We start from the raw sequence: 12,988 nt of genomic DNA on the forward strand, positions 1-12,988 counted from the left end.
CACACACACACTTCTCTTTCTCTCTAAAGTGGTAATTTCGTTGCCAGCGCGACATCGAGTGGCAAGCGAATAGAAATTCATAAATAATTGTAATAATAACGTCCGGCAATTGTGTAATGTTTCGTAATTGGTGATAAACGACGTTAAGTGTTATTTATTTGCAATATTACACATTTGCTGATCAATTGTGCCCAATATCGAGTATTTTGAAAGTATGGAACAAAAGCGAGCGCCTTTGCACGCGGAACGTGAATTAAGGGAATGTCATACTTGAAAATTTTATTAAAAAAATACCGATTTTTTTTCTACATAAATTTGCATCGTATAATTATACAGAATTATAAATGCTTTTACACAATGAGAATACGTGATATATATCGGAGCATTATTTCAGATGAAAACGAGAAAATATTTCAGAATCAATATCTCGAGTTATCAGTTAGCGTAAATATTTTTTATTTGGTACAAAAGTCTTGCAGCTTGCATATACCGACTGTGTGTTTGCTACGCTGAGGAAAATTTTAAAGAACATTGCTATATATTAGGTTTCATAAATGCCTTTATACTTCCGGTATCTAGAGAATTAAACTTTTCCGATTTCCGCGCATTGTTTCTCAGTAAGCGTGAATCGTGATTGTTAGTTACTGAAAGAATCGGCAACTAACTGTCACGATTCACGCTTACTGAGAAACAATACGCCAGATAGAAAAAGTCCAATTCTTTAGATACCGGAAGTGTAAAGATACTTATAAATCCTAATGTACTTTTGCGACTGAACTTGGTAGCTTTAAAAAGTTTGCAGAAAGATTTTTACATATAGTTAGTTAGTTTTCTGCTAAATTTCGTGAAACACAATAGAAAACATTTATGTAAGATCTATGTGCAAGAAATACGAAAAGAAGTTAGAATGATCGTGTTGATCATCTCTTATTTATATTTTTTAAGTTCTCGTCATCCAACTTTGGCATCCCTTTAAATACGATAACGCGCATTAATTTGTATTAAAGTGCGCGCCTTAGAATATCTTTAAATAACTTTTGCACTTTTGACGTTTTGTTTAGTATATTAATAAAAGATTGTACGTGGAAGAATGCTTTTTCACCGTGGCAGCGGCGGCGAGGATAATAATAATAAAAATAATAATTATTATTATTATTACATAATATACGCAGCTCTCACGCTTTGTAATGTCGGCTTTGTAATGTATTCTGGGTATTTGTCGCGCGAAACAAGATACGGCCTGCGCAAGACTCTCGTTGTCCCTCTGGCAAGTTCGCGGGGACAACTTTGCAGCGCGGGGTGCGACAATGGGATCCGCCTTCCGCTCTGTTGAAAACGCGCATTAATTTCCCGCGTGTGTCTACGGTGCGCCGCGGTAATCTCATCAGAGATGCCACCTGAATGCGCCGTGAAAGCCGCGACATAAACACGTGCGTACGTGCGCGCGCGTTAGTGAGCGCACGTAAGTTCCGTCGGTGCGCGGCAAAATGCGCGGCCGTGGGCGCGCCATCCTACAAAATGTCGTCCTCCGTCTCGTACGCTCGGAGAATTCGCGCGCACTTCCATTCTACCCCCTCCCTCTGCCGTCGCTCTTCTTTTTTGTCTTTTATTCGCCGCGGTCGAACCAGTTAGCGGCGCATAAATGCAAATTGTCGCGTATGCAAATTGCACGTTTGTACTAGCACGTAGCGCTCTTACAATGGCTTACAAGGGACGCGCGAAAACTCCCCATCGTCGACTTGGAGTGAAATTTGCCAAATTCGCGGGACGAACGGAGAGGAAGGGAGAGAGAAAAAGAAAACAAGATAGAAGAAAAAAGAAAAACAATATTTTTAACGCAGTTGTGCGCTGACTGCCGCTGATACGCGAGCCAAAGCCGTCCGTCAGTCGCTCACGATGAAACCGACCGTGAGATATCCCCGAATTTTTAACGCTCGGCTTGCTAGCCAACGTAACGCGCAGCGTTGGTCCGCGGCGAGTCCGCGGTTACGAGCCAAACAAGCCGGATAACGTCATCTTTTCATTCGCGCGAATCTTATTTAAGGGGAACGTTAAAGGGCCGCGTTTGAAAAAAGCCCACGGTTCTCTGCCGCGACCGGTTAGGCACGTCGGTGCGCGAGCTACGCCGCAATTGCGTTGCGGCGCTTTCCTTCCGGCGTCTCGATGTAATTTACGCCCGGCGTATGTGTGTGCACGCGCGTACGAGCATCCACATACGTATATTTAACGCTGCCACGCACAAGGTAATCTAATCTAATCCAACGTAATCAGAGATAGTACTTCCTCCCGCAGGTACGTCAAGCAGTTAAAAAAGAAGGAAGCAGCGGAGGGGGAAAGCGCACGGAAAAGAGGAACGAAGCGCGGGAGATTCGGCTGAAACGTCGAATTGCAACGGCCTGCATTCCCCGGACGCGCATACGTGGAACGCGAGCGCAACGAGCTACGCGATTTTAATGCGGGTTCGCCTCGCGGATTCGCCCAAGCGCGCGACCTGGCTCTAAAGGGGTGAATAAAACACACTCGCGTTTCGTCTCATCTCGCGCGAGCGTGCGCCCGCGTATCTGCCTCGTAAAAGTCCCACCGAAACTACGTTGTCGCGCTCAAGCAAGGAGAACGGCACACCATCGCACGGTTGTACCGTACTGACGCGGTTCTTCGCGCAGCGCGATTTTTACGCGCACTTTCGTCGGATTTATTGACGAGCGAATAAATTTCGCGGCTGGAGTTGGTTGGGGAGGAAAACGGGAACGAGTGTTTTCTCGGTCGAGGCGAGCTACGTCTCGTGTATTCTCGCTCTCTCTCTCTCTCTCTCTCTCTCTCTCTCTCTCTCTCTCTCTCTCTCTCTTCCGTTGGGCGAATCGCAGGTGCGATAGGCGGAGAAATGCGTCGACGTAATTTACGAGAGTGCTTTTTCTTCATTCATCGAATCAGTCGGAGGCGCCGCGCCAGGGGTGCCGTTTCGACGGACGGCAGCGGCGCGAGTACACAGGGTCCACTTCGAGTACCCGGTGGCCGCGTTTCGCAACGCGTTAAATCTATTTGCTTTGCGAGGGAGGCAAACAATAATACACAGCGGCACATTTGATGAATGATTCTGTTTGATTCCGCTCGCTGCTCCGCGCGTTTGGCGAATTGCGCGAGCTCGGACAACGCACGGGGTTTGGCTGGCAAATATTGCTTCGAATTAAAATCGCTTCTCATTATTGACGGGTAATGTCTCGATTTCTTTTGGTATTTCTTCCGCCGCCGTTCCTGGGACTTGTCTGTCCGTTTACATGAGACAAAGGAAAGCTGCGCGAGAAGAGGCGGGAGAGACCTCGTCGCTCGACATTCTTGCGGCGTCTCTTTGTGAGGAATTTTTTCAAGCTTCTTAATTATAAAGTCGCGGCCTTTTAATTACCGCCGGTAATTGCAATCGGGCAGCAGTCCACTGCAGCCTGCAGATGCGTCACCTGCGTGCGACGAAAAATGGTAGCGCCCGCGAGGGTTCGCTCGCGCGGGCGTGCGCGGGGTTGCAAAAAGTCGGACCGGAAGAGAAATTAGTTGTCAGCCGCAGCGCCATAGACAGGGAGCGAAAGCGACGGTCTGAGGGGCTCGGCGCGGGGCCTCGAGTCGAGGGCAGGATGGGGGTGGTCGAGAAGGACGGTGAAGGAGGGCGGCTCAAAAGCCCCGGGCTTCTCGCGTGATTTATGCGAGATTCCAGCGATGCCGCGTGTAAAAAAGAAAACAGCGCCAACCCCTGCTCGCGTCGCACCCAACCACCCACTCAGCCACCCTCTCGCTCCAACCCTCGCGAGTCGTCGGGAAATGGAAATGGCCGCATCGTTCCGCCGCTGGGAACCTCCCGCTTGCAGAGGTATTTTCCGTGGAGCGGCAGAAAGAACGGCGGAAGAACGGTGACCCCGGCCGGCTCGCCTCTCCCGTAGTGATTTGCCGTGACACGGTAATTAATGCTAATAGAAAAATTGCTAGGACGCTCTGAGGACGCCGGGCGAGCTAGGACGGTCTGGAATTTTTAACGTGATGCGCGCTCGCGCAGAGGTGACCCTTTATGTTACGAAGATACAAACACTCGGAAATGAAACGCGCGTCCTCAGTCGGCTCTAAACTTGGTGAGAAAGATATGCTGCTTTTCCGAAATACCTCTCCTCTAAGATACTAACTTCCGTATGTATACGACATTTACACGTTCATCTAATTTATTATCGCGAGTATTCTTTCGTCTTATCAACCATTCGACAGACGCACCTATTTCGTAGTGCAAATGGTCGTATCTCAGAAGATGCAAATCTATTTTTCTCATAAATATAATTGTGAAATGTTCATGTCTATAATGATATGTGTTCGCGTACATATGTATGTGTAATTAGAATAATGCCTTTTAAGTATTAGACCCACCAATGAAATAAATTACTGACCTTTCCTTAGCTGTGATTATAAAACACTAATGATTATGGAGGAGATCTGTTCCACTGTAAGTACGCGAAAAGCGAGTCTTAACCGTCTCGGCAGAGCAACCCTTTAAAGCTTCCGGCTATTCGCCGCGGCCATGTTGGGTTGTGTCTGATAAATTGGAACATGTGTGAAATGTGTCAAGTTTAACAGAAAATTTTTTGTTCGTGTAATACAAACAGCGCGGTTCGAGAAAAATTACGTCGGGAGGAAACCTCGCGACTCTCCTCGTATCCCTCCCGTTATATTCCACTTCTTAACAGGCTCCACCTGCGTTGATTATGTAGCTATTATAGACTAATCGCGGCCAGAAATTGGATTGAGTCGCATTTGACGGAATCATGTCACATACGAGTGAAATTCGAGGTGCGCGCGCAACAGCGCCGAATAAAACGTCCGTCTGCCGGTGTTACGCGATCCCGGACGCATGAGATTTACCCATAGAGTTGCATGTATTCATGACGCTCGATAGGAAATGGGGTAATGGGGCAACGGCACGATTATGCTCGCGATTAATTTCTATCATATCGATCCTACGTCGGAAAAGCGCTCGTACGACAGTAATACCTACCCGAAGACCAGCATATGCGCGTAAAGGCTCGTCTACAATACGCGGAGTAAGCTTGGCGCGAGTAAGTTGGAGTAAGAAATAAAAATTTTCCATTTCGCTTACGCCTATACTCTAGCTCCCTTATGTCGGAAAAATTTCTATTAATCCTAGAACTCTGAACACCAAAAAGTTACGTAAAGCCTAAGTAAACGTTACCAAGTGCACTTTCGTTTCCTTATAATTTCCGGAAAGATGATCGGAATTCAAACTTTTTTTTTTTCAATCGGTATAACAAACATCAAGAAACATGAATCTATTGATTTCTGCGATTTATTTTCCGCGATTTTATTGAGAAAAGTTATAATGGAAAAAAAAAACAAAATATATGCTTTAAGAACGTTAATGTTTGAAATGTTGGTCTGGACAAATTTGAGCCATTTGTAGAATTTTAGAGTTAAATAAGAGAAATACTTTCGATGCAAAAAGGAGCTAAAGTATACATGGAGAGAATATTATAGTTTCTTTCTATAAATTTCTTCTATAAATTTTTAAAAATTTTAGTAGTCCAGGAATAGAAAATGCCAGTAAGATCTAAAGGACACAGTAAATTTCGCTAGAAACATAGCAAGTGTCTTAATAGCACATTTCAGTTTCTAAAATACAAGTAGCATACATGAAATGAAAGGATAACGAGTGCCTGCAGAATGTCGGTCTATATTCCTCGCTTACAACGTTTTATGGTAATTCGTACCGTAAAATTCTCTCCGTGTATAAGTGTGAGCGAAATACGTTGTTTTCATTTCTCACTCCAACTTACACCAAGCTTAGGGCCCTGACACACAGAAAAGCTTAAGCAGTAAAGCGTAAGCAATAAGCAAATGGACCAATGACCGAAGATTCTTTTTACGGTTCAAGAATCAACAACTGTGATTGGTCAATTTGTTTACTGCTTACGTTATATTGCCTACGTTTTTCTACATGCCACGACCTTTACTTTGCGTACTATAGACGAGCCTAGACTGCGATCGTCATAAAGCTACGTTCACACTCGAACACGTACAGAATGGTGCACAGGGTCGTGGGATGAGATGCGTCTGGATGACGCAGAATGATAGCACATCGGGCATGCGTGGTCGATGCTCGCGTGTGTTCGGGTGTGACGACAGCTTAAGACTACGTCGGGCGTGAGCGCAAGCGATTGCCGTTGCGGCGATCACTGTATTGTCCCGTGCGGCCGATTGATCGATTAATTAATTACGGGACGATGGTAGGTTTGCGGAGTCAATATTGAATTCACGGTTAATGCGTTTCGGGCGACGCAATGCGATGACTCGGAGACGAAATCCGCAGTTGGCGGGCCGCGCGTCTGCGTCTGATCTGAGGCCGTGGTTTTAATTATGCATTTAAAAGCGCGCCTTAATGTTTTACGTAACGGTACAGTTTCATTCACGCATCACTCGTCTATACGCGCCGGTGCGAGCATGTATTACTCACGCGGTCGCTCGTTTAGTCTTTCTCTCTCTCTCTCTCTCTCTCTCTCTCTCTCTCTCTCTCTCGGGTCGGCGCACACGTCGTTTTAATTTTAGTCGATTTATTTCGCCACACACGAAACCAACCGGCCGGCGGGATGATATCTCTCGCGTCGGCGAGCTTACGGTAGATTAGCGAGATATTTTACCGTTGATTTCGCCGGGCCGCGCGGTAAGTGCGAGCGCGAGAGCGCGAATTCGCGGCGACGCGACGAGTCAAGTGGACGCGACTGATACGGCAACAAAGGGAAAAGAAAGAGTGGGAGGAGGAGGCTGAGGGAGGCTATATACCGTTACATCATTTAACTGGCAAAATTTCCTACGACACAGCTACGATCATGCTCGCAGCGCGGCGGTGTCGGATCGTTCGGAAGGATGTGCACATCGGGCGAACTGTTTTTATTACCGTACTCGCGCGCGGGAAGATAACGCAAATCACGCGGCGAGTCGCAATTTACGGCGTTCGATGCCCGCGTCACGTATAATTACGCGACGTAATTGCATCGATGAAATACCGTATTTTTATGCGGCACTCCCACGTGTTTCACGCACGCACGCAGACACAGACACGTGCCCGCGCATGCATACACAAACACGACGCGTTTTCCCTTCCGATTAATCCGCCAGTACCGCGTGCGTCAACGACACATGCAAGGCACCAGAGGTTAGAGAGACAGAGACATGTTTTTTCAATTTTCCGCCGCCGAGATAGAAGTGGGAAAGTGCACTACCCCGCATTGTTTCGTGATGGACGAGCTCGTCGTTCATGGGAGGACCGTGCGAGTAATTCGACATTCCCTCGGGGAAATTGTATCTGCGGATATTAATGCACCGAAAGAAACGCGTGCTGCCTCTGAGCAAACGCCGGGGATGCGGATTTCCATAAACGAGACATGATTTTCGATCGCTATATCGGCGAGTGAGAAGAAGAGAGAAAAAGGGGAAAAGAGAGAAAGAGCCAGCTGAGATCACTCTTCGGTCTCTACGATTTCGCGAAGACTCTCAGCTGCACGCGCGCGTATTCGCCGGTTCTCGTACTCGACTTTCCGCAATCGAGCACGATACAGTGTCCGTCGCGCTTCTAAAGATCAATTTCGTTCGATGACTCCCCGGTGTCGTTCCGTGACCTGAAAACAAAAGGAGACGGCCGACGCGAGAGATACGTTCCTTCTCCTTTTACTTACAGGTCGCGGAATTGTTATTACTATTAAAGCTTTGTTTATCCAGCGTACCGAAACAAATCCCTAAAGCGTAAATCCCAAATGTACATACGCTGAGAGAAGGAAAAATAACTGAGGAATAAAAACATTATTTGGTGAATACCGATAAAAAATCTACTTGAGTCTAAATTTATTTATTCAAATAGAACAAAAATAATTGCTTTCGTAAAAAGCTAAAAAACTTAAAAAAAATATATATTTTCTTATCTCTGAAAAATATATTTTACGTATTGGCATATATATAAATATCTTTTTAATACTCACACCGTAAATAAATGTGTTTTATTTTTTCGATATTTTTTTCAATGTATGAAATATTAAAGAAAGCAATATTACAATGACATTAATCGTGCTTTCTCTTTCTCTTTCATATCTTTTTTTTTAAACATACTTTCAAATTTGTTCATGTATTTTTCTAAAGTGTCTTGTATTTTTTAGTCATGTTTTGTAATAATTTATTATAATTAATTAGAATTTAGCGCTTGAGGGGATATAATGCGTCCCAGAGCGCATTAAATAAATCAATCTTTCTCTCTTTCTTCCTCTCCCCTCCCGGTTTTTCTCGTTTTACGTCGGTGAAAAAACGCGAACGTACGTAAAGCGACGAGCTCGTCGTTCGAAGGGGCCGCGGCGAGTCGTGAAGACGCATAACGCGGGCACTTGTATTTAGTCGAGAAGAAAATCAAGATGAGCCACGTCGGCGCGATTTTACGAGCGCGTAGGCGGTTCGGCGTGGGTTTCCCGGGCGCGCTCGCGCCGTTCAACGTACGCATTACGATCGGCGGCCCCTTCGCTCTCTCTCGCGAAACGGTGCAACGAACTCTCCATAAAAAATCTAGCACGAGAGTATATCATTGCGCGCGCGGGTACACTCGTGAAAAGCCGCGATACGTCGCCTCGATTCGCGCGCACTGCCACACGGGGCTGTTTTTTACGACTGTGTCGTGCGCGCGGCAGCGTGCCGCTTTGCACAGCTCACGTGCGTAATCGCGGGGTAAATTTCGCAGATCGGCAAGTCCGGAAAGTGCCGAAGGCTCTTCCAGCGGCAGTGATTTGATTTAGAGTTTCCATCTGCGATGAAACCGTACGATCGCGTTGATTAACACGTCGTGATGAAACGAACGCTTGTTCCGTCAGCGGTACTCGGCGTACTTGTCCGGCTGCGCTTCTCTTCGCGCTTCTCTCTGCGACGAATCGACGTATCGGCTGTTTTCATCGCGCGCACCTGCGTCGCCGGCTCCGTGTGTATACACGTGTGTGTATATATATTATATATCGCGAATGATATATGGTCATCACATATGGGACATGAATGAAGAAAGTCGTACGCGTATGATCTGGAGTTGACGGAAGTCGCAGTTTGTACATCGATTGAATATGATCGGATGACGTCGTTTTTATAGAGTTGATGGTACAATAATGTTCTCTGCCCTCTCCAGTCCGGATCAGATATATAACATCGTGAAAACTCAAAAGTATATACGTTACTCTTTACTCTCTACCCGAGCGAGGAACTCGCGGCGACGCTCGCTCGCTCGCTCGCTCGCTCGCTCGTTCGTCTGAACGAGAGGCGTGTCCCGTTCGCCATTGTCGGTCTCAAACCCAAGTCAAACAAGACACAAAACGACGAACGAAAGACGGTAAGCACGTAAGCGAACAAATCATCGAAAGTATACGGCAATTTCAAGTCTCTCGACAATAACGTTGCAACGCTTCAAAAACGTATTGTGTGCCCATGGGGCTCCGCTCCGTTCCGCTCTGCCTGGCTGGTGTACGAGCGCGCTGGTAGTGCACGGGGCGTATGTAACATTCAAATCGCCAAGTGGCCTTCCGCGAATATACCATCGAGAAAACGCGCGCGACTCCTCGGCGCGACCTCCCCGCACGACGCCATCGCGACGGTGCCCGATCCGCTCGGCAAGATCGTTGAATTCCGCGGCCGCACCACATGGCAGTGTTGGGCGAATTGATCGATCGAAATGTTACTCGATTAGGGCCCGTATCAGCAGTCGTCATTTGAAATCTCTCTCATGCGAGATACTCAGATTTTCACACGGAACTACATCCAAGTTCTTCAGCTGAATTACACGATGCGTCTGACATTTGTATCTCTGATCGCGCGTTTCAACTGAAAAACTGCCATCTAACTCTGAATTCAAACCCGAGCATCGAATTTTGAAGCGACTTCCAAGCGATTTCAAGACTATTAATACAGGCCTAAAACAATCGGCAAGTCAATAATCCGAACTAGTCAATTGTCATATATAAAATCACGAATAATTTCATCGATCGATGGAATTGATTGTATATCAATTAATCGATTAATTTCATCAATTGATTGAATTATTCGCGATCGCACACACGATTGGTCAATTTTCACTATTGGTTTTCACCGATCATTTAAGTCAAAGAGAATTTCAATCGATTAATGCCAAATACTGTTATGTAGAGATATCGATCTGCTGCGAAACGTTGCTTCCCCGACGACGTCATTATCGTGCCGGTGTGCATTGTTCGGACTATCAATCGTCGTTAACAAAGTGCAAAGGTAAACAGCAACGTCGAAAGGGGGAATTTATAGGAATAACTGTTTTTTTTTCATTTACCTCGCGGGACAAGACGCACGCGTGCTGCGCTACCGTATTGCTTGTTCACGCTCCAGTTCGCGATTATGCAACGTTAAATCGGGGAATTAAAAAAGGAGTCTCGGAAGTGCAAATTTCTTTCCGCGGGAGTGAGCGCGCGTTGAGTAGTGAACTGCGCGAGAGCGGCGCGACGATTTCAGTGGATTTCCAGTCGAAGAAATTGAGGATATTTCACGAAGAGAGAAAGAGAGAGTGCGATCTCCTCCCCCCCCCCCTCTCTCTCTCTTTCTCTCCCGATTAAGCAACGATCTGGGGATGCGTCGTATATTTTCCCGCGTTACTCGTATCGTACTCGTTATCTTGTAGCGTACACATCGCGCAATAATGCGAAATTATAGCGTGCTATTGCAGGAACTCTCGATAAAACGGTAAGCTTCGTGGGGGTGTTAATGGCGTCGGCGGGTGTGCTTGCGATTTTATGCATCGATTGCTCGAACGTATCCGAAGAAGCGAAGCGAAACGAGACTTTTCGCTCGATGTGACGTCGAGCGATTCTCTTGGAACGTCGCTTAAATCGTCGCGATAGAACACCAGCGGCTCTTTGCCGATACCAGAGGCGTAGCGTTCTCGAGCAGTGCCCCCGTCTTTAACTCACGGATATAGAGAGCAGAGGGTGTCGTCCGATATCGTACCGTGTCGCCTACCTTCTTCTCCCATTGGAGAACGTAGGGCACTGGGTGCTCACCGGGGAACTCTACGTGACAGTTGAAGACAACGCTCTCGCCGAGGATAGCCGTAATGTGCACCGCGTCCTGCTGGCAGAGTCCTGAAACAAAAGTATCGGCCGTGTTATCGTCGGCGACGCGATGATGAAAATACGATACCTTCAAGTTAGGGGCGAAAAGAAATCGCAAGGGGGTGCAACTAATTTTCTAGGAAACGGGGAGACGACAGTATGCATATTGCGTTATAAAAGATATTTCGTCGAGATGACGTCGATTATCGATGACGTCAATTGATCCAAACGACCGGCAGTTTCATTGGACTCGAGCAATTCCCCGCGCAATCGCAGTGCAAGGCACCGTATTATTAAAGGAATGGTTACTATTTGAAACTCGTCTCAAGTGGGACACTCGGATCTGAATTCAGAGTTAGATGAGAGCTTTTTTCAGTTGAATCGCGATTACTGATATAAATGTCACGTATATTATACAATTCGACGGATAAAACTCTGTGGATCGAACTCCGAATAAAAATCCGAATATCTCGATGAGTTTTCAGTGAAAACTATTAATGCAGGTCTGGAGGTGAATCAGTAAAAATATTTCTGATTGGAAAAGCAGCATTTCACTGATACTCGATGAGTATTCGCCGATTTCCAGTGGAAACACTTTGCCATCCATCGTATATCTATCTAATTCTGCACGGAAAAAAGAACTCTGTTAGTGTAGCTAAATTTTCCGTTACTTGGGGACCAGGCGAAAGAAAGGAACAGAAAGATTCCTGTGAAAGGTTTCTGCTCGGCCAATTGGCTATCTCAATCTAGTTTCAACACAACTATATATTTGGATAAATGCTTTTGGTCACAGTAATAAAGGCATTATTCAGTTAGCCAAACTGAAATTTCTCTAGAAGATGTCAAATCTGTAAGACACAAATTCGTTCCGCGCTGTGCCAAATCCAATTTTCTGCGTTCGTGGTGATAGAATTAACAGCCTTCGTGCAAGTTCCGCAATGTGACATTAGTTTTCGTTCGCAAACCACGTTAACGACGGTAAACAGTCGTCGCTGTTAACCTTTCAGCGAGATTTTGCCGATATCTGTTAAATCATTAGTTATAAATATAATATTTTGGTGAAGAATACGCTGATTGCTCTTCAGAATGTGGACGAGTGTCGCCGAGCGTCGCGACATACCGTTGAAAAAGATGGCGATACAAGAAAGAGAAACATAAAAGTGGAAACATTCACGGGACCCCGATCGAAATTTCTCGCGGAAGACGCCCGAGAGCGCCGGAAGCTCATAATTCTTGCCGCGGAGTTTCGATGTGGAAAGAAAACTACGAGGGACGGGTTGCCCACCCCTTCCTCCCTCCCCACCACCAACCACTCTAATACCGCTCGTACCTCCAACGGGAAGGCATTAAAAGCCATTAAAGGTAAATCAGGGGCAACGGTTGTCGTTTTCTGCGCGCTAGGTCAGGAAACCCGTGCCGCATGCGGCGGCGGCGACGGCATCGTCGGCGGCGGCGTCGTCGTCGAGCCCGTGCAAGATTAACTTCGCATTAACCCCCATGCGATATCGTGGCATAGAATGCGACCCCGTTTTATATGCTCGAGATAACCGGGACCCGGTGAAATCCTCCTTTCGGTTCTCGCGTGTCGCGCGTGATAATGATGATGTTCCGTCCGTGAGGTTTCGCACGGCCGCAATATCGGGGCGTGTGATAGTTAACATACTTGGATACATCCGTTCTTGCTGGTCTTATACCCTGTTTACGATTGGCGTCGGAGCGATATCGCTATAAATTATATCGGGGAATGTCGACGGGGGAAAAAAGTAGTAAGAAAAAAGCCGGTACCGTGACGCGGGTGAAACGACGATGGTAAACACGTCGGCGCGGATAATGCAGACGGGCTCCTCTAACCCCTT

The 12,988-nt window shown here is 46.6% G+C and overlaps 2 protein-coding genes across 10 annotated transcripts in view; one reads left to right on the top strand and one right to left on the bottom strand.

The window, feature by feature from the left end:
• Positions 1-12,988, top strand: part of LOC116841752 — a 440,348-nt gene that overhangs the window by 265,124 nt on the left and 162,236 nt on the right. The gene's annotated exons all lie outside the window — the stretch shown is intronic.
• Positions 1-12,988, bottom strand: part of LOC116841741 (protein turtle) — a 228,434-nt gene that overhangs the window by 67,818 nt on the left and 147,628 nt on the right. For 7 of the 9 annotated variants that reach the window (XM_032810054.1, XM_032810053.1, XM_032810057.1 and 4 more), the window contains one exon: positions 11,029-11,162. In XM_032810054.1, the coding sequence (XP_032665945.1) occupies positions 11,029-11,162 (134 nt within the window). The remainder of the gene's footprint in view (positions 1-11,028; positions 11,163-12,988) is intronic. The other 2 variants (XM_032810056.1, XM_032810055.1) reach the window with 1 other exon arrangement.

The sequence above is a fragment of the Odontomachus brunneus genome, unplaced genomic scaffold, assembly GCF_010583005.1.
Source record: "Odontomachus brunneus isolate Ranch 3 - 2012 unplaced genomic scaffold, Obru_v1 Obru_scaffold_018, whole genome shotgun sequence".
Lineage (NCBI taxonomy): Eukaryota > Metazoa > Arthropoda > Insecta > Hymenoptera > Formicidae > Odontomachus > Odontomachus brunneus.